Source organism: Heterocephalus glaber, unplaced genomic scaffold (assembly GCF_053883595.1).
Source record: "Heterocephalus glaber isolate CG9 unplaced genomic scaffold, H.glaber_assembly_v1.0 deba00001606, whole genome shotgun sequence".
Classification (NCBI taxonomy): Eukaryota; Metazoa; Chordata; class Mammalia; order Rodentia; family Bathyergidae; genus Heterocephalus; species Heterocephalus glaber.
Window position 1 is genome coordinate 38,720,895 of NW_028258377.1, and position 20,988 is coordinate 38,741,882.

General features: G+C 42.2%; 1 protein-coding gene across 3 annotated transcripts in view; it reads right to left on the bottom strand.

Moving 5' to 3' along the window:
- Positions 1–324: 324 nt before the first annotated feature.
- The window catches only part of Rad50 (RAD50 double strand break repair protein), a 138,690-nt gene continuing 118,026 nt past the window's right edge, over positions 325–20,988 (bottom strand). For all 3 annotated transcript variants that reach the window (XM_087194551.1, XM_087194550.1, XM_004836612.3), the window contains 4 exons: positions 15,156–15,241; positions 14,426–14,568; positions 11,844–11,977; positions 325–10,535 (listed from right to left, as the gene is read on the bottom strand). In XM_087194551.1, the coding sequence (XP_087050677.1) occupies positions 10,349–10,535; positions 11,844–11,977; positions 14,426–14,568; positions 15,156–15,241 (550 nt within the window). In that variant the 3' untranslated portion in view covers positions 325–10,348. The remainder of the gene's footprint in view (positions 10,536–11,843; positions 11,978–14,425; positions 14,569–15,155; positions 15,242–20,988) is intronic.

Here is a 20,988-nt window from a genome sequence, read left to right on the forward strand (position 1 = left end):
TTGTTCCTATTTTCCCATTTTCTCATATTAATCCCATTCCCTTCTATCCTTTCCCCTAGCCCTCCCACTTCCTTCCCCTTTGCCCCTTTTCTTCCTATTTCACATGACCTATTATACATTTAGTCCTTATTTACACTTTCAGTTTCTCACACCAGAGAAACTATTCGGTATTTACACGTGTGTGTCCTATTTATTTCACTTAAGAGTATGGCCTCAATGTGCATCCACTTAGCTATAAATGAATTTGTAGTTTTAATGTGGAGACACGAAATGAGCAAACGTTAATCCTGCACCCAGGAGCTGCTCTCAGTCTTTTCGCTATGCATTTATGTTTGTTAAAAAATGGAACAATGCAATGCGTAAATTTCTTTTTTTTTCATTTAAAATATAGGAAGAGTGCTCTCTAATATCAATGTTCTGAATTTTTGAAAAGATAAGCAAAAGTGTTTTTGTGTAACATGCAGATATACAAAGAAACAAAAAGACCTCGTAATTCCAACATCGAGACAATCCGTAATATTTTGATAGCTGTCATTCTACTGGATGGATGGTATAGGATAAGTAAATAAACCTGGACTCTTTGCCTTTATAAAATTTAGTCTGGTATGCATTGGATTTTAAACATTTTAAATACATTGGCCCCTCAAGTTACAACTGGCCTGACATACGAACAACTTGGGTTAATTAGGTTAATGGAAGATTCATCTGCCTCTTGTTATCTATACCTTGTAGCCAGGTAAACATCCGGCTCTCAGCTGTATTGACTTTTAACCACCTTGAGTTATAACCAGCCCTCAGGAACTGATCAAGTCCCTGTCAAGGGTCCACTGTAACTACAAGGAATTCCCACATAGTTACAAGTCCGTTTCTGTATTACGTGTTTATTGAGTACTTGCTATGTGCCAGTCACTAGCCAATAACACACCGTCCTTGCCTTGGAGAACTATCAGTGGGTGGAGACAGGTAATTTACCTGGAGAAATGAATGAGTGAAGCTGTGGTAGGTCAGGTGTGAGACGTGCAATAGGGAAGAGTATGCTGGATGTGATGGCACACACTTGTGTTCCCAGCTATTTGGTTTTTTTTTTCTTTTTTTTTGGTACCGGCGATCGAACTTGGGACCTTATGCTTGCAAAGCAGGCGGCAGAACCACTGAGCTAAATCCCCAGCCCCTTCCCAGCTACTTCGGGGGCTGAGGCAGGAGGATCACAAGTTTGAGTTCCATCTGGGTGACTCAGCAAGACTGTCTCAAAAGTTCCAAAGAAAAAGAAAAAAGGCTGTAGATGTAGCTCAGTGGTAAAGCACTTCCCTAGGGCCGGGGATTTAGCTCAGTGGTTCCACTGCCTGCCTCGAAACCTAAGGACCCGGGTTCAATCCCTGGTACCCAAAAAAAACCCAAACAAACTTATTTTGAATTTATAGAAAAGTTGCCAAAATAGTTTCCATATCCTTACCCACATTCTCCCAGTTGATGCCTTATATAATCATAGTGCCATAATCAAAAAATAGAAAAATTAACATTGATATATTAACATTAATTTATTAACATTGATTTGTCAACATGTTTATTAGCACCGATTAGGGCAAGAAACTGCTGCCTCTGCAGTTCTTCAGGGCCCTCACATTTATTTATTACTAAGGAAACTACACATCTCATTCCAGTGTCACTTCTGTTACCAAAATCCTTTTTTGGTTTCAAGATCCAACCCTGATCTCACATTGCATTTAGTTGTTGATTCTCCTTGGCCTCCTGCAGTCTGTAGCTGTCCCTCGATCTTTTCTTGTCACTCATAACCCTGGAACTTTCAACCAGTTACACTGTCAAACGTTCCCTGGTTTGTCTCTATCTGGCATTCTTGTAATGGGACTGAGGTTGCATACTTTTAACAAGGTAATGCAGTTGTGCCTTTCTGGGTGCGCCCTGTCCCAGGAGTCCTCATGTCAGCATATTACCCATGTTGACCCTGACCACTGGCTTAGAACAATTTCTGCCAGTTTTCTCCACTACCACGTTATTGCTTTTCCCTTTTCAGTTAATGACTATATTGGAGGCAATAGTTTGAGACTACATAAAATTGCTTGTCCTCAAATTTGTATCCAATATTAGTTCCCACCAGTAACTCTCATCAGAATCAGTTTTTGTTGTGGTATTTGATTAATGGTAATTTTTTCTTTCTCTCCCATATTTGTTACTTGCAGTTCTATAAAGGTTGTCTTTGTCCATTTTATCTGGTTAAGTGCTCATTCATATCCCCATGTGTTCATAGATATGTGTGTTCCTCTACGAGTTATAATCCAGTACTGTTGTTAATGGCTTGTATCCAGATCTCCCCCCACCTTATGCAGTCATAGGTGGGGCTTTTTGGAGGTGGCTGGATCTAGGGCGTGTGATGCTGGGATTAAGGATGTGCTGCTGGGATTGATTCATGGTACAATGCTAGGATTAAGGCAGCCCCACCCTTTGTGTGAGTGCTATCCGCCCTAAGAGTTGATAGCCAGGATAGGATATAAGGGACAGAAAAGAGGTCAATGCCTGCTGTTTGTTGCTTATCACTTGCTGCTTTGCTGGCTTCTGCCTGCCATGAACTGCTTCTCCTCTGCCATCCCTGCCTTGTAACTGAAACCTCTACAAACTGAGCCAAATAAACCTTTCCTCCTTTAATTTTGGGTGTCAGATATTTTGTTTCAGCAATGAGAAAAGTAACTAAGACAACTGTATATTGTTTCTAAAATTGTTCCACCTTGGTCATTAGGAGTTATTTCAGGTTAGGTTCTGTGGTTTTTGGTGGGGTTTTGTTTTTGTACCGGTGATCAAATGCAGGACCTTGCACTTGCAAGGCAGGCGTGGTGCCACTGAGCTAAATCCCCGGCCCAACAAACCCTCTTATTTATTTATTTATTTTTTGGTACTGGGGATCGAACTCGAGTCCTTGGGCTCGCGAGGCAGGTGACGGAACCACTGAGCTAAATCCCTGGCCCTAACAAACCCTCTTTTAAAAATTTGTTTTTCTTAGTTTCCGGTACAAGGTGTTTAGGCTCTTTTTATATTTTCCTTGCCTGCACCCTAGAATCGCCTACTTCTCCAGGGAGATGGGCTTCCTTAAAGAGGGTATTTTAAAATCAAGATCAGGGCAGAAAATGTGCTCCTTATTACCAGGATGACTTCCCATTTCAGCCCTCTCAGTGGACATAGTAATCCATGTACACATACTAACCTACACACAGGTACATAGCTATATTTCAATGTCTATGTATTTCATTTAAAATTTTTATTTAAATTGTGGTAAAATACACATAAAATTTACCATCTTACATCATTTAAGGGTACAGGTCATGATTAAGTACACTCATGTTGTTGTGCAACTAATCTCCAGAGCTCTTCATCTTGCAAAACAGAAACTGTGCCATTAAAAATCCTCACCCACTAGGGCCAGGGATTTAGCTCAGTGGTTCGGCCACCTGCCTCACAAGCACAAGGTCCCGAGTTTGATTCCCAGTACACACACACAAAAAAGAAACAAACACCTCATCCCCAGCCCCTCGTGAATAGCTTTTTACTTTGGTCTCTATGAATTTGGCTACTCTGGCTTCTTCATATACATGAGATCATACAATATTTGTCCTTTACTATTATTAAGCTTATTTCATAGCTTAATATCCTCATGGTTCCTCCACATTGTAGTATGTTACAATTTCCTTCCGTTTTTAAGGGTAATATTCCATTGCATGAATGCTACATTTTATCCACTCATCTATCTATAGATACTGGGCTGCTTCTGTCTCTTGGCTACTGTGAATAACGCTGACAGTAAGGGTGTGCATGTTTATCTTCCAGACCCTGGTTTTAATTCTTTTGAACTGAAACCCCTGTCTTTATGTTGTTTCTAAAATTCTTTTTAGATACACACCCAGAATGGAATTGATGATTCCTGTAGTAATTTTTGTGTTTTTTTTTTTTTTTTTGGTACCTGGGATCGAACTCTGGACCTTGCATTTGCATGGCAGGTGCCAGAACCACTGAGCTAAATCCTGGCCCCTCCTGTAGTAATTTTATTATAAGGAATTATATCAGAAACGTCCTACATTTTTGAGGAACCACACAGCAGTGACACCATTTTACATTCTACTAACAGTACATGAAGATTCCAGTTCTCCATACCCTCACCAACACTTCTTTCTCCTTTTCTTTCCCTCTCTTTCCTCCCTACTTCCTTTTTTTCTCTTTTTGGTGATATTCTAATGGGTGCGAGGTGATATTTCATTGTGGTTGATTTGCATTTCTATGGTGGTTACTGATGCTGAGCATCCTCTCCTGCTTTTGGTCATCTGTGTATCTTCTTTGATGATATGCTTATTGAAACACACTGCCCAAATAAATTTTAAAATATTCTTGGATTGTAAGAGTTCTTTACATATTCTGCATATTGACTCCTCATTGGATACACTATGATCTGCAAATTATTTTCCTCCTTTCTGCAACTGCCTTACTTTGGGTCCTTTGATGCACAGAAGTTTTAAATTTTGATCCAGCCCAGGTTACCAACATTTTCTATTGTGATCTGTACTTTATGTATTGGTGGACTAGGTTTGGTATTATTTTGCTAGCATCTATTTTCATGAGATATTTGCTCTATGGTTTCCTTTCCTGTGGTATCATGTCTGGTGTTATCAGTGTAATGTTGACCTTGCAGAAGGAGTTGGGTAGTATTCCCTCCTTTTCTATTTCTGGAGGCGTCTGAAAAGTGTTGATATTATTAAGTATCTGATACATACCACTGGGCCTGGGGTTTGCTTTGTAGGAATTTTGTGTTTTGTTTTTTAATTACTATTTAATACCTTGTTATAGGTCTACTTAGAAAACTTATTTCTCATGATCTACAATATATTTATGTATTTTAGTGTATACAAGAGTGATCAAAATACAGTGAATGTTTAAGTTTTAAAAACATTACAATAAGAGATACACTGCCATCAACTCTCCTCAAAATCTTCCCCTCACTTCAAATACACTTAGCTCACCATTCTCATCCCTTTGTAAAGCAGTTCTGGATGTCCTCTTTCATACCTTTATAAGGCATGATAAAAATATGATAAATGCTGCTGCTAAGTATCATTCAATGGAAAGACAGCTCATAAAAACATGATGTGGGGCTGGGGATTTAGCTCAGTGGTTTTGCCGCCTGCTGTGCAAGCCCAAGGACCCGAGTTTGGTCCCTGGTACCAAAAAAACCCCCCCAAAACCCAACAAACCAAAACATGATGTGTCTTCATCTACCTCACTCAATTGATCTGGCACTGCGCAACTTCTGGCTGCTCCCCAGAGAAAAAAGGACCATGGAAGGTAAATGTTTCAATTCATGAGTGGCCACAACAATCAAAGTAGCCACAACAGTGCAACTTAAAACACCCATGAAGGAGTGCTTCCAGACCTACCTCAGAAAGTGGCAAGAGGGATGGGATGTGGGTTCAAAGCGAGGCAGAGTATTTTGAGAATTAATGGCATTGTGTCTTTTACTGTAATAAAGATTTTTAGAGAAATAAACTGTCTTTATTGTATTTCATAGATCCATTTATGATTGTGGTTTAATTTTGAACTATGACAGTGTGAAAGCAACATGCACTTAATAGAAACTGTGGTTTAAATTCTGAACGTTTCCCAGACTAGTGCTAGGAGGCACTGTTCCGTGATGCTGGGCAGAAGCAGTGACCCAGCCAGCCCCGTGGTCTTGAGGGAAAATAACTGACACTCTATTTGAGGGACCGTGTTGCTATGGTATTTGGTAGATTCAGTCTATTCAATGTTTTTGACCTTGATGTTCAGCTTACAATGGGTTTGGTGTGACAACTCCACTGCATATCAATGAGCCCCTGTATTATAAGTTTCAGAGCTGTTTCCCATACCCCTGAGAAAAACCACGTTTACTTGATGTACCTTTTAAAAAGCTCTCTGGCTGCTGTGTTGAGAACAGACAGCGGGAGCAGGACTAAGTCAGTGAGAGGAGTTAGGGTAGAGATGGTAGTAGCTCCGACTTCAGCAGTGTGGCTTGTTTGTGAGGCACGGTCAGATTCTGGAACCATTTTGAAAGTTGAACTCACGGTGTTAACTGATGGATTGGGGGTGTGGTAAACAGGCGAATCAAGGATATTGCCAATATTTTTTTGCTTAAGTGGTTGCTAGATTGAGTTGCCATTAATTGAAAGCCTGTGGGACATGCTTGGTGGGGAAGATTGTTTTGGGTCATCCTGTTTTGGGTGTCACTCAAGAGCATATGGATGTCCAGCGGCCCACAGGTCGCTGGGTGGGAGTCGGGACTTGGGAGGGATCTGGCCTGAAGACAAGCGTTTGTCATCAGCATACTGGTGCTTGTTGCAGGTCTCATGCCTTGCCTGTATCCTAGGAACTGCCCATGCTTTTGGCACTGACCAGCCGATGCCACTATCTGTACCTGTCCAAAAGCTTCTTTGGCTTGTTTTTAAACTGTGGGAGGCACCTCTGCCGGCACAGCCAGGCAGCAACTCAACCAGGCTGGAATGTCCCTTAGTAACTGGAGGTTGGTGTATGAATAGCCCATACTTGTGCCCCGCAGGCAAGATAATGTTGACGGGTGTATTTTACCAAATATCGCAGTCTCTTGTGAGATTAAGCTGCAGTTGTCCACCGTGGTAGCTGGCTTACCAGTTGGTCACCTTCTTTCTCTTACAATTCCCCCAACCTCCCATTGACTGCTTTCACTTGAAGCACTGCTCCAGGCTCTTTTCTGGGAGAACCCAAACTAAGGGAGTAACTGGAAAGCTCCAAGTCTGGATGAGGTCATGAGATAAAAGGGCAGACAATCTGAGCACTGCAGTACAGTAACAGCAAGAGGTCAGGGAAGCGAGGACACAGCAGAGGAAGTGGCCTTCAGAGAGGGGAGCGGTGGCCTCACCCAGGGATGGGAGTAGCCAGTAGAGAGGATGGAAGAAAGACAATGCAGCTGGAGATGATCCAATAATGCACTAAAATTAAAGCTGGGGCAAGTGAAGGCATGAGGGAAAGGTAGAATCAATGGTCTGACATCTTGGAGGGATCAAAGAATTCCTGGGAGTGGTGTCAAGAGGCTAAGGGATTATGGGGAAAGGCAGGCGTTAAGGAGTCGCAGTGCCTGTTATTCAAAGGACAGGGACTCACAGCAAGAACACAGGTATCAGCGTCTTCTCACCGGAGCTCAAGGAGCTCAGGGCAGGGAGTTGCATTTGATCATCACACAGATACTGAAATCACCAGTGAGTAGGAAATTACTTTGGAGAGAGTGGCAGAGAATGGGCAGCTAAAATCTTCAAAGATTACATGGAGTGACCGGGGTGGGGACTAAATTTACTGCGACAAGAAATAGTAAAGTGAAGATAAGAGGTTCTTCTTGAACAAACGCTTGGTGTTTACCATGTGGCAAGTAGTTGTAAGCATTTTATAAATATTAAGCTATTTAATCTTTGGAACAATACTATAGGACAAGTTCATTTTACCCACTGTTACAGATACGGAGACACAAGTGAAAGAAGGTAACTACAGTGGTACCTCAGCTCATGAACTTAAAATTTGTTCTATGATTTTGAAAGATGGCCATGGTAATCTGTCACCTGATGCAGAGTTTGCAAACAAAACAAAGTTTTGCCATATGCTCTGCTTGTGAACCAAACTGTTTACAAATAAAAGCATTCCTGAACCAAGGTACCACTGACATTTATTTGTTCCAGGTCTCTCGGGCAGTGGGCAGTGGTGCTGAGCCTTGAGCACAGGCAGCCTGTTTCCTTCTTCCATGCTGCGATGCAGGTTCATTTCAGGTGTGCCGGAGGCGTATTAATGGAGACCAGTCTAGGAGCAAGAAGGGCACTACCCTGCTTCCAAACCCCCAAATGTAAAGGTTCTGCAAGTGAAGGGGCTCTCTCTCAAAAGGGCTGTGGAGCGAGCTGCATCTGTGTGTGTGGTAGGTGGCATGGGAGAGATCTGAAACTGGGAAGCCTTTCCTTTATAAATCATACTTTTTTTTTTTTTTTTGTGGAACCGGGGATCGAATTCAGGACCTTGTGCTTGCCAGGCAGGCACTAGTGCCACTGAGCTAACCCTCCAGCCCGCATCATAATTTTGTTACACTACCTGTATTTATTTGGTACTGGCCTTGTCATTCCTTATTGCAATAACTACAGCTTTCAGAAACATTAATAGAAGGTACCTGATTTTAATACTTAATGAAAAATAATTTGTTATTGACTGGGTTGATGACAACTAATATTTAGGAAATACTGTTAGGTATCTAAATTTACCCCCCCCCGACTCTGGCTTCATTGTTGGAGATGATTTATCATTTTCTGTAACATTCTTGCATTCTTGGGATAAACACACATTCCCTGTTGTATTTGCTTTAATATATGACTAGACTTGAGTAGCTCTTCGGGGACCTGTGCCCTCAATGCGAATGGTCTGCTCTTTGTTCCTCATGGTATCTTTGTAGTCAGGATTATGTGAGTCCAATGAAGTGTAACTTTAGGTTGTCAAAGCTAACTAGCATGACTGGACATTATCATGAGAGTGGCCTTGGAGCACACAAGACCAGGTAGCTGGAGTGGTGGTCCTACACTTGGCCCACCCCAAATGGGCCTGGGGGCAGCCCCTGGAACCCCATTTGCAACCAGGCTTCTTCATGTGAACTGCTGAACACAGCATGAGCTGAGTCAGCAACCCTTCTCAGCTCTCAAGGACAGTGCATAACTAGTACTATTTTAGATGCAGAGAAACTGATTAGACACAAAGGATACTATGTTTCTTAGTGCTGCTGTAATAAATTAACATAAATGCAGCAGTTTAACACAAATTTATTTTCTTAATGTGCTGGAGACCTGAAGTCCAAAATCGTTATCAGTGAGCTCAAATCTAGGTGTCAGCAGGGCTGGCTCCTCCTACAGGCTGAGGGGAAATTGCTGCTTCAGCTTTTTCATTTCTGGTTGCCCATATCCCTTGGCTTGTGGCCCCTTCCTCTGTCATCAATGTGATCACACCAGTCTGCACCCACTCCTCACCCCAACATCCACCACTGTCATTGGGGGTATTAATGATTACCTTTAGGACCCACTAGGGTAATCTTTGTATCTCAAGATCCACAGCTTTATCACGTCTTCAGAGTCCCCTTTGCTGTATAAAGTAACATTGACAGGTCCAGGAATGAGGACCTCTGTATCACTGCAGGCCACTATTGAGCCCTGCATACATACCTACGCCCTAGGGGCATGATCCTCTTCCAGACTCTAGCTGGGAGAAGCTGTTTAGACACTGAAACTGAGCCAGGGTGACTCACTTTGAATGACAAAACTCCACAGTGGAACTCAAAAGTGGATGACTTGATTGTTCCTTGTATAGAATGCGTGCAAGAGGCTAGCCAACAATTTCAGGGCAAATTGTTGCCTGGGCTTCATCTGAATTGGTGTCTGGAGCGAAAAGGAGAGGCCTGCTCTTCCAGGTCGACTGGAGCACTGCGAGGGGGGCCTGGCTCAGCTTCCACACCAGCACCTGCCCTTGTAGAGCAGCTGGAATTGAGGGTGAGGCTGAGCCGATTCGCGGGAGACAGAAGATGGACAGGGCTTCGAGTGGGCAATTTCCTTTCCCCACTCTGAGCCTTGAGTTGGGATGACCAGTAGAGATGTGTGGGGAGGAAAGATGGTGAGGGTTCATTAGATGATTATTTAAGATTCCCATCAAACCTTGAGACTCCCGTTCAGCTACTTCGGATTTTAGGTGATAAAGCCAAAGCCAAGACAGAGCGGTCACTTGCAGGGATTTATAAGGTTAAATCGGGGCCAGACATTAATGATCACTGATAACTCAGGTCTTTAAACACATGCAAGGAGGGCCAGGGATTTAGCTTAGTGGTTCCGTTGCTTGCCTTGCAAGCAGAAGTACCTGAGTTCGATCCCCGGTACCAAAAAAACCACCTCTTTGCAAATTTAAGGGGCTGGGGATTTAGCTCAGTGATTCCACCGCCTGCCTCCCAAGTGCAAGGACCCGAGTTTGATCCCCGGTACCAAAAAAAAAAACCCACATGCAAGGAAATGCATTCAGATACACTATTTAGCAGGGGTTAGAGCAGGGAGCCTCTGCTGAAGAGCCACACACTCCTGGACTCGGAAGCAGAGGGGCCAGGTCTAGCTGTGCTGCTGCTGAGTCCTGCAGGCTGCTCACAGGGGACGAGATACAGGGGATCAGTCAGATCTCAGGTAAAACAATTTCCATCACCTTAGAACCTCTCAAACATCCTGACAGAAGGTTCCTTTTAAACAATGTATTACCAGTAGGTTCAGCTGATACTAGGAGCAAGGAGCTAATGAACGTAGGATCCCAGGGAGGTAACACTGCATCTCACAATCTCTGAACACTGATCGATGTTCTTCTTAATTCTGTAGAATTTTTCCACATATTCAGAACGTCCCAGGAGCTCCACAAAATCTTCATCGTGAGTGATTATCAGAAGCTGGAAGTTACGCTGCTGTGAGCGACTTTTTATTATCCTGAAACGTATTTAGAAGGCTTCATTACTATAGAGTGTACGTTTTGGAAGATAGCACAAACCTTGTCAGATGTGCTGTGTACGTCAGGGCTCTGACTGCTGTGGAGGAAGTGGGGAGCAGGGTGCCTGGGGTGGCCTGGGTCTCCGGCCCGGCCATGACGTCCCATCTCCGGTCTAAGCAGTAGGAATGTACTGCCTTCTATCTCTGGCCTAGGGACTGTAAGAACCATGTCAAGAATTTGGGCTAGTTTCCCCAGATCAATGTGTTCTACGAAAGAGGACTCAAGTGTTTTAGGGATGCCTCAGATGCTTGGCTTTGGAGTCTGACTTCTTCGACTAGATTTTTTTCATAAATTGCTAGTTTTCTCTGGAAGAAAAATTTAAAAATAACAAAGATAGGCAACAGGGGAATAACACTGCCTTCTTAAAAGCTGGGTCTACTTAGAATTCTGCCACCACTAGTCACTAGATGCATCACTGCTGTGACACACAGGAGACCTGAGTGGGTGTACTGGGGACATTTTTGCTCGTTATTTGTATGCTGAGGTAACCAGCTCTAAGAGTGAGACCTAAAAGACTCTTAAGCAACCACTTGTTTATCCTTTGCCTGGAGCTGGATGCACTTGTGGTTACAGAGCACGAGGAGCCCGTCCTTGCTGGTCCCCAGCACTATGAGGGGTGGCTGGAGAAAGCCAGCCTGTGCTGCTCAGTTCTCCTCTTCTAACCCATGCTGGCAGACAGGAAACACCCGCTCTGCTAGCAAGCCTGTCTGGAACAGGGCTGCCAGAAACCTCTTCCTACCTCAGGGTGAGTGCTGTTCCTCTGCCAGCACAGTGCATAAGCAAGAGCTGCCCAAGCTTGGATCCCATCCCCACATAGACGGGCATGGTAACAAGTATGTGCAATTTATCCTCTCCACATTCCACTTAATCATCAGTATGCCTTCTCAATAAGACTCTGCCATTCCTCATGATTGTCTGACACGTGAAAAGCTGGGCAGACCGTCCTGAACCCACTACCACCACCTACAGATGTCTGGGTAGGGCCTGCTGACACCGGTTCGGGGTTCACAGGAAAACCAAACGGCCTGGAGCCCTCACTGTGGCTTTCCCTACGAACACACTAGGGAGCAGGATGTGTCGGGGCCGCTGTTCGCTATCTAGTTCCTTTTCAAGAACACCTGAAGAATTTCAACAAAGCCTAGAGCCTGGTTTCCCCAACAAGGAATGTCTAAGGAGGGTGACACCACAGAACTCTCTTGATGTTTCTTAAACAAAGATCACGAATGCCCCAGATATGAGACACTTACTCAACCAGAGCATGTGCAAGGGATTCAATGTTTTCTCGGTCAAGATTGGTCGTTGGCTCGTCCAAAGCAAGGATGCCACAGTTCAGGCAGAATGTTTCAGCCAGTGCCAGGCGGATGATGAGGGAGGCCAACACCTGGAGGAAGCCAGGAGTGAGTCATGAGGCACAGACCTGCCATGGTATCATCAGAAGGGGAAGGTGGGGGGTGTCACGGGCCACTGATGGCAGGGGGACTGCTGGTGTGTGGCAGAGCCCAGCACCATGACCAGACTTAAATGCCCCCCCTGGAAGGCAAGCCAGCTGCATTCTCAGCTCATCACTTGCTATGGAATGAAATGCAGAATGTACACACATACAACCATATCAGCTGTATCAAAACCTGAGATCACAGGCTTGGAACAGCTGCATTATCATTTAGCTGTAATAATTTTAATAAAGGGGTAAAATGACCTAACCCTTATAATTTTCTGATAATGAGACATTAGAATATTTAGACACATGGTATTTCTCCAAGCCTCACAGAAACTAACTTTTTTTGGTAGAGTTGTTTTTAAACCTCCATATTCTACAATACCGAAAATGTACCAGGTGTTGTGTTCTAGTCCACCCTGAAATGTGTATAATTTTGACAGAGGTAAAAAATAATTATGGGTCACAGTATCAGGATGTGTATAGAAGTGTAGTTTTATTTATGCTTACATGCAGGACGTCCAAGTCACTGGAACTACCAGGCACTGGTATGGTTAAGAGAAACCTAATACCAGAACCTGTAGACTCAACTAACTGAAGGCATCTGAGCATACAAGGGACACAGGTTCACAGTGTAAAACTATGCTGAGAAGCATAAACTACTTTGTGTGAACGATAAACTCCCTTTCCTGCTGACTTTAGGAGTTGAGGATTTTAAGAAGAGTACAGTACACACCTTCTCTTTGAGGCCCAAGGGCAGGCCAGCAGATTGCAGAAGCCGGGGCACTGCTGCCCCTTTGTGAGAAAGGCACTTCCTTCCTGCCTCTGAGCCCCACTGCCACCACCCACTACTACCACCTACTCGCACGTAGAGCCTTCGGCTGCCTTCAGGCCCCAGCAAAAGCCAGGGTAGGAAGGTGGAGGCCCACTCCCACCAAACCATGTGTCTGTTCTTTCTCCCAATGCCGAAGATACTATTACTAATTAATTCTAGCAACCTAGAGTAGCTATAGGAAATCTACTTTTTTATATTAAATCGGGAGATCACTTCATACTCTTTTATAATTAACACAAAGTCAACAAAGCAAGTAGAGATACCGATTATAGATCACAAATTTGTCACTTTTGCATTCTATGATTTAGATAGAAATCTGCAGATGCCTTAAATTGGTATCAGCTGTCTGGGCTGACATGTGTGGTGTGCTCTTTAAGCAAAAGTTGCAAACTATACAAGTAACTCATAATGTGAACCTCCTCCTCTAGATTTTCAGATTTTATGAAATTAGGGTCTATAGCTAGTATAATCTAATCTGAAAGAAGAAAGCTCATGAACCTGTACAATCTGCTCAGATTTGCTTTGCTATGAACCTGTATGTAACGAAGGTCTTAGGCTTGTTCCTCAGGATGCAGGGCCTCTCTTCCTAACTCCCGTCCCCGTTCTGACTGCTCCATGCTCTCTGGCCTATCTAGGCTGTCCTCTAGGAGCCTTACGTGGAGCCAGCCGGCCTGACCCAGCAAGTGCGTCCTGTCTGTGGTGCTGGGGTTGCAGGCGCTGTGAGGACCAAGGCCACTGATGGCAGACCCCATCCTAGATGTCTGCAGGCCCAGAGCTAGGGTGCTGGAGTGGACTCAGTCCTACGTGGGGCTACTTTCCCAAGGACTCTCACTCTGCAATGCTTCATCTGGCTCGGTATAGGATCTAGTTTGCTAATAACTTATGATTGACAGAATACTAATACTCTTATGATTAACAGAAAAATACCCTCCCATTTTGACTTCTCTGAAAACAGAATGCTGTATTATCGTTGTAACTATGTTCCTTTTGATTTGTTGTTATTGGGTTCATTTTTTTTTTTTTTTTTTTGAGACAGGGTCTATGTAGTTTAGTCTGGCCTCGAACTCGCAGCAATCCTCCTGCATCCGCCTCCCGAGTGCTGGGATTACAGGTATGCACCACCATGCCTGGTCTTTTTTTTTGGTTTTTTGAGACAGGGCCTCTCTATGTAGCCCAGGTTGGTCTTGAACTCATAGCAATCCTGCTTCAACTTCCCAACTGCTGGCATTACAGACTTGTGCCACCATGCCTGGCTGTAACTATGTTTTTCCTAAGTGGTACGCCTTACAACTGAGGCAGCAGTGGCCTTTCTCTGACAAGGATGTCTGTGAAATAATACACAATCTTGAGCTCCTTGTTCCACACTAGCCTGGCCTACAGGAAGCTTCAGGTCATTTGCTCAAAGCCCCAGGGAATGCTGGCATTAGGAGGGCAGGGCACCCTCGGGTGGCTACACCCAGTTCACCTGGCATGGTATCAAGAGTGCTACAAGGAGCATCCCACCCCCAAGGGCAGCCCTGGGGTCCCTGTGGCACTGTCTGTCCTTGTGAGATACCTGCCTTTTGTCCAGCACTGCATCGTCCTCGCATATCCAAGGCTGTATCTCCTTTCAGCATCACCACTCGGTAATTATAATTCCGCCTTTTATCAGAGGCTGATACATTCTCATCAGCATCAGAGCGGATTTCTATGTATTCAATATCTGACACAGAAAGAAGAATATTTTAGAGAAACCTACTCTCTGTAGCCTTCTGTCACATACAGACTTCAACCAGTAAGCCTGGGAGCAATGTGTGAGGCTGGAGTCCCCTGGGGAAAGCTCTGGCTGGGGAGTTCAGGAGACGGCAGTCTGTCCCGAAGGAACCTGATGTCCCCAACTCCCAGCCTCAGCCTCTTTCTAGTAGTTTCCTCCACCTGGCTTTTTATTCACTGGGTTATTCCTATCAACAGAAACGACAATGTCAACAGCTAAATATGATGTCTAATGCAGTCGAGTATAGAAGTCCAGTCAAGCTTGAGAACAGAAAATTTTGTATTTTCTTTTTCTACAAGACACTGCAAGTTAAACCTTTTTTTTTTTTTGCTACCGAGGATCGAACTCTGGTCCTTGCGCTTTTGAGGCAGGTGGCGGCACCACTGAGCTAAATCCCTGGCCCAAGATAAACATTTTTAAGAGAATCTCAAAGAGATGCTCAGAAAGGGGTCCGTGTAATGTCTGCATGAAGAGAGATCACATGTGGAAGAGCTGAGGGCAGGGCCTTAGAGCTTTTATGATGCACTGTTAATTACCTTGTCCACGATAGGTACTCCGCCAAAGATCACGAATAATTTTATTGATTTCTTCCATTTTCATACTGTGAAATTTCATTATTGCTCTGGAAAAGGAAGCCAATGCTACTTTAATGGGAAAATAATATGTAGTATTACATATATATATGATGTCTGATAATTATATGTCATTGTTAAAATGCATAACAGCAATATAATTATACTGTGAAATAACTTCAATAATTATAAGCAGAATCCAGAAATAGCTGGAAAAAATAAACAAGACCAAGCTGCTGCTTCTCTAGAACTGAAAGTTGCAGGCCCACTCCTAGTGCTCTCAGTTCCTTAACTCTTCTCCACTTTCCTCTATCACACATACCTGTTAACATAAGCAAATACTTAAGAACTGCAAAACTCCCACAGCCCATTTGTGCAGCAGGCCTCCTGCCCAGGCTGAGGTGACTGATGGAGAGCCCTGCTGCACACACACGGCAGTGAGCCACAGGGAGGGTGGGCAGCCAGCCAGGGATCTTCTGTCCCCGGGGGATGACCACCCTGGAGGACCACCCACGGCTGCCAGGTCCTCCTCCTACTATTAAAAGTTTGCCAGAAGCCAGCCCCTTATGCTACTTTTATTCTTCAGATCTGCAAAATTTTTACCAACTAGAAAATAGCTTTGGTTCAGAGAGGATGATTTAGAAGCTTAAACTGAGCTAAACCTCAAAATTTTATTTTGCTCTCTTAAATGAAGAATCAGAAATCCTGACTGTAAATATATGCACTAATTTCCACTTGGTCCTTACAGGCCCTTGTCCCCAAAATCTCTTTAAAGTAGACGTTTCTAAACATTAAAAAGAAGAAATACTTGTAAAAACAAAAGTAGCCTGTCAAAATCTAACATTGATGAAAAGTGACTTGTAGCAGGAACAGAGACCTTCAGTTCTTTGGAAGCAGGTTGATGAACTAATAAATGTCAATCCTGTGGTGAAAAGGCAACATTATTGCCATCACCGTACAAAGGATGTGAGGTGGACAACTTCCATTTGCAGGCCTCTTATCTGATACATACAAAAAAAGAAACTGAACGTAATGCTACTGCCTCTGCAGAATCATTTCGTGATCTTCTGGTTCACCAGCAAAAGAGAAAGAAATGACTCAACATAAATACATTTGAAGTATCAGATGAAGGATTATTGAAGTAGTAAAGCCTGGAAAAAAGGACCATATTCTTCTTGATGAGAGTGCAACAAGTCTCCATTTTTTACTTTACACATTTATCTCAGCGTAACATTTTATGCTCCTTTCAAAAAAACACTAAACATCTAAACAGTTCCTCAAAAAGCAAGAAAACTCACAAAATGTTGTGAGAACCAGTCATGTACAGACTTCTTTTCCAGAGCTTTCTACATTACGATCCTGATTTTATTACTGATTTAATATACATTATATACATGTACTGAAACACCATAATGCACCGCATACAGATGTACAAATTAAAATAAAGCCCACACTTTGCAGTTCTTAAGGTATTGCCCACCTCTCATACTGCAGAATGGTAACTAAAAATGGGGACGAGTTACACTGTGTCAGTTGGTACAGGTTAGGTTTTGCTATAGTAACAGAGTCCCAATATCTCAACAAAAGTCTTATACCAAAAAATTATTTAAAAATTCAAAAAGTTATTTCCCATTCAGGTTAAAATCTTCAATAGCTATGATAAAGAAGCATTCCTAAAATAAGAGAACAAATCCCAGACAGGCAACCACGTCAAGGTGCACATGGAGTCCCTGCCCTGGCTGCCTGTACAACACAGGTGGCACCTTTTGCCTGCAGGTGGGTTTGCTGAGACACAGCCCTGCGGTTTCACGAAAAAGCTCTAGATCACAGGAGATCCAGACCTGCTGAAGAGTTTCACATGGAGCTGGGGCTGCCGGTGCTGGCTGGACCATTAGCCCATCTTTATGCCCCCTCTCTCTAGTGTACAGTTTACAACCACACAGTGCAACAGCTGGGATGACTGAGGTGACTACAGTCATCTACCTAAAGGAACACCAGTGAGAACAGTGGATAAGATTGATGAGCATTTACCTTACAGGAGACAGCAATGCCAAACAGTATCTTATTTAATCCTTACAACAATACTGCAAGTTAGATTTTAGATTTTATCTCCATTTACCATTTAAAAAGCTGACATTTGATGAAATTGGTAATTTGCTCATGATCAGAGAAAAGTGGCTAGGATATTAACAGCCCTTGATTATGATGGTTAAAATTACAAAGATGGTGAAAATTTCACCTTTCAAAGCTACTAGACTAACACAGTTTCATGAGTGTAATAAAATCTTCAAGATAAACCTAGCTCCCAAGTATATGAACTATTTAGTAAGGAGAAATATAAGTAAAAAAAAAAATGTAGGCCAGTCAGAAACAAACACTCTAAATAAACCAAATTTAGTAGTAAGGGTACTGAAAAGAGTATATGACTCAGTGGTTTTTGTCCCAAGAAAGCAAAGATCGTACAACAGGAGAATAATTCAAAATAATTTACTGCATTAACAGGTTAAAAGAAAAAAGGATTAGCTCAGTAGCTATCAAGGAAGCCTATAATACATTGTAACATTGAGGTTTGGTTTTGTTTTTTTGGTACCGAGGATCAAACTCGGGACCTTCCTCATACAACTGAGTTTTGATAAAAAAAAATCCCTAGCAAATAACAGAAGAAACTTATCTGACAAAATTCTTCTCTCAAATATCTACAGCAAGCACTTAAAATATATAGGACCCCACCTCACTCCAGAAAGAATGGCTGCTATCATGAAATCAACCAATAACAAATCCTGGCAGGGCTGTGAGGAAAGAGGAACCCTGGCTCCACTGCTGGTGGGAGTGCAGACTGGTGCAAGCACTGTGGAAATCAGTATGGGGATACCTCAGAGAACTAGGGCTAGACGTCCCAATTGACCCAGCTATTCCCCTGCTGGGGATCTTTCCCAAAGAATTAAAAGAATCATACCACAGTGATATACGTGCACCCAATGTTCATAGCAGCACTATTTGTGATAGCTAAAACTTGGAAACAGCCCAAATGCCCATCAACTGGAGACTGGATAAAGAAAATGTGGGTTTTTTTTTTATAAAATGGAGTACTACTCAGCCATAAAAAAAGAGAAATTAGAGACATTTATAGCTAAATGGATGCACATTGAGGCCATACTCTTAAGTGAAATAAATAGGACACATGTGTAAATACCGAATAGTTTCTCTGGTGTGAGAAACTGAAAGTGTAATAAGGACTAAAATGTATAATAGGTAATGTGAAATAGGAAGAAAAGGGGCAAAGGGGAAGGAAGTGGGAGGGCTAGGGGAAAGGATAGAAGGGAATGGAATACGAGAAAATGGAAAAATAGGAACAAAATCTTTGTAAATAGGGATGGAGGGTTGAAGGGAGGGCTGGGCAAGGGTGAAAAATAAGAACCAAGAGAGATTATGTAAAGGCGCAAATTTCCAATGATGAATGTCATTATATTGTATACCTAAAATGTATCACTGATTAGAATGAATAATCGATAATGCAAAATAGGAAGAAAAGGTCCAAAGGGGTAGGGGTAGTGGGAGGGGCAGGGGAAAGGAAAGAAGGGAAAGGAAAGAAGAGAAAGGAAAAATGATGAGAAATGGAAAAAATGGAAATAAAGTCTTTGTAAATAGGGAAGGGTGGAGGGGTGAAGGGAGGGCTAGGAATGGAGAAAAAATAAGAACCAAGATGCATTATGTAAAGGTACAATTCCCAATGAGAAATGTAATTGTGTTGTATACCTACAATGTACCAATAAAAGAATTTAAGAAAAAAAAAAAAAAGGACCACATGTTGTGGTACATGCCTGTGATCCCAGCACTCTGGGAGGCTGAGGGAGGATGATCACAAGTTTGAACCCAGCCTAGGAAACTTTGTGAAACCCTGTCTCAAAGTAAAACAAAACAAAACAAAACAAAACCATACACACACACACACACACAAATCAGAGAAAGATGCCTCCTAGTTTGGCTATTCTAAAATGATGCCCTAGAGGTTATAAACAGTTGAGTAAGATAATAAAAAGAAATGGCTAAATGACAGAAAAAAAAGAGGAAAACCCTCATTGTTTTTGCAGGTGGTGCAATAGTATACCAAGAAAATCAACAAAACTAAGATTAATAAGATGGTCAGAAATGAAAGATAATAGAAAAGTGGATCCTACTCACAATGGCAATAAAAAGTAGGAAGAAATCCAACAAAAACGTATAGGATATAGTAGGAAAAAGCTATAAAACTTTACAACAGGCAAAAAGAACTAAAAAACTGATTAAGGAGATATAGGAAAGGGTCAAAAAATGATAGACTCAGTATTTCAAAGACAGACGCCCACTCTATTCAGATAATCTATAAATAAAATGCAATCCAAACAAAAAATCTCAACAAATTTTTTTATTTGTTTTGGGTTTTTTTGGTACTGGGGATTGAATTCGGGTCCTTGCGCTTGTGCAGCAGGGGGTGAAACCACTGAACTAAATCCCTGGCCCCTCAACAAATGTTTTTAAAAACTGGTAACGAGGGGACGGGGGTTTAGCTCAGTGGCATCATGCCTGTCTTGCAAGCGCAAGGTCCTGAGTCCACAAGCTGACTAAATTTCTAAGAGAAAATGCAAACGTAACAGAGCAAGTCTCTCAAAAAAGATAAAACTTTGATCCCTGGTACCAAAAATCCAAAAACTATCAGAAGAAAACATTTTTATAATTATGGGACTGAGAAGACTTTTCTAATTAAGACAGACTAGAGAAGGCAGAAATTAAGAAGTTAAAGATTTGACTACCTAAAAATTAAGTCACATATGACACCATAAAGGAAGTTGAACAACAAATGACAAACTGGGAATAGGCACTTCATAATGTTAGGGAAAAGGATTCATATCCAAAATCTATAAAAAATTGATATAAATCAAAAAAGAATCTAGTAGAAAATTTGGCAAAAATATATGGTTAGACAATCCTCAGAGAAAAACTACAAAAAGCCAACATATGAAAAGGTATTTTTTTCTGAGCAGTAATGAGGGAAATTAAATGACAGTGATAACATTTTTGGGCAACGGACTGGCAGAAATAAAAATGACAATAAAATACGGACCTAAAAATGGTCACAATCATATACTATTGATAGAAACATAAATTTTGGGTTTTTGGAAGACAAACTGGCATTAAGGTAAAAATGTGCCCATCCTCTGACTCAGTAACTTCATTTCTATGAAGGTATCTTTCTGGTGTATCTGTACAAGTGTGCAAAGACACAGTGCCGCATAATCAGTACTGAACTTTTAAAAGCTTTCTAAAAGTTCATAGTGGTTAAATAAAGTAGGTGATATCCATTTTATAGATTAAGAAGCCATTAAAAATAATGAGGTACAGGGCCAGGGATGTAGCTGAGTGGCACAATACCTGCCTGGCAAACGCGAGGCCCTGAGTTTGATTCCCAGTACCAAAAAAGAAAAAAAAATGATACATATATATATACATATGAATTTCATTGTGTGTTAAGTGGGGGAAAAATCAGAAAAAACTATTCACTTCAACCAAAAAAGATGTATCTGTACATACTGCATTTAAAGGTGTTGTGAGGGAAATAAAAATATCACCAATGAATAAATGTTAGCCATTGTCACGGAAACGAACCGAAATCTTTCCCGAAGTGTGTTCTGAGATTTGCACATTCATAAAGTATGGGGAAGCACAAATTATCTGTAATACAAGGCTGAATGGGTTAAATGGTAGAAGTGGTACAAAGCATAAAGGAGTAAATGGAAGGAAAAAATCACACCTGTTTGCC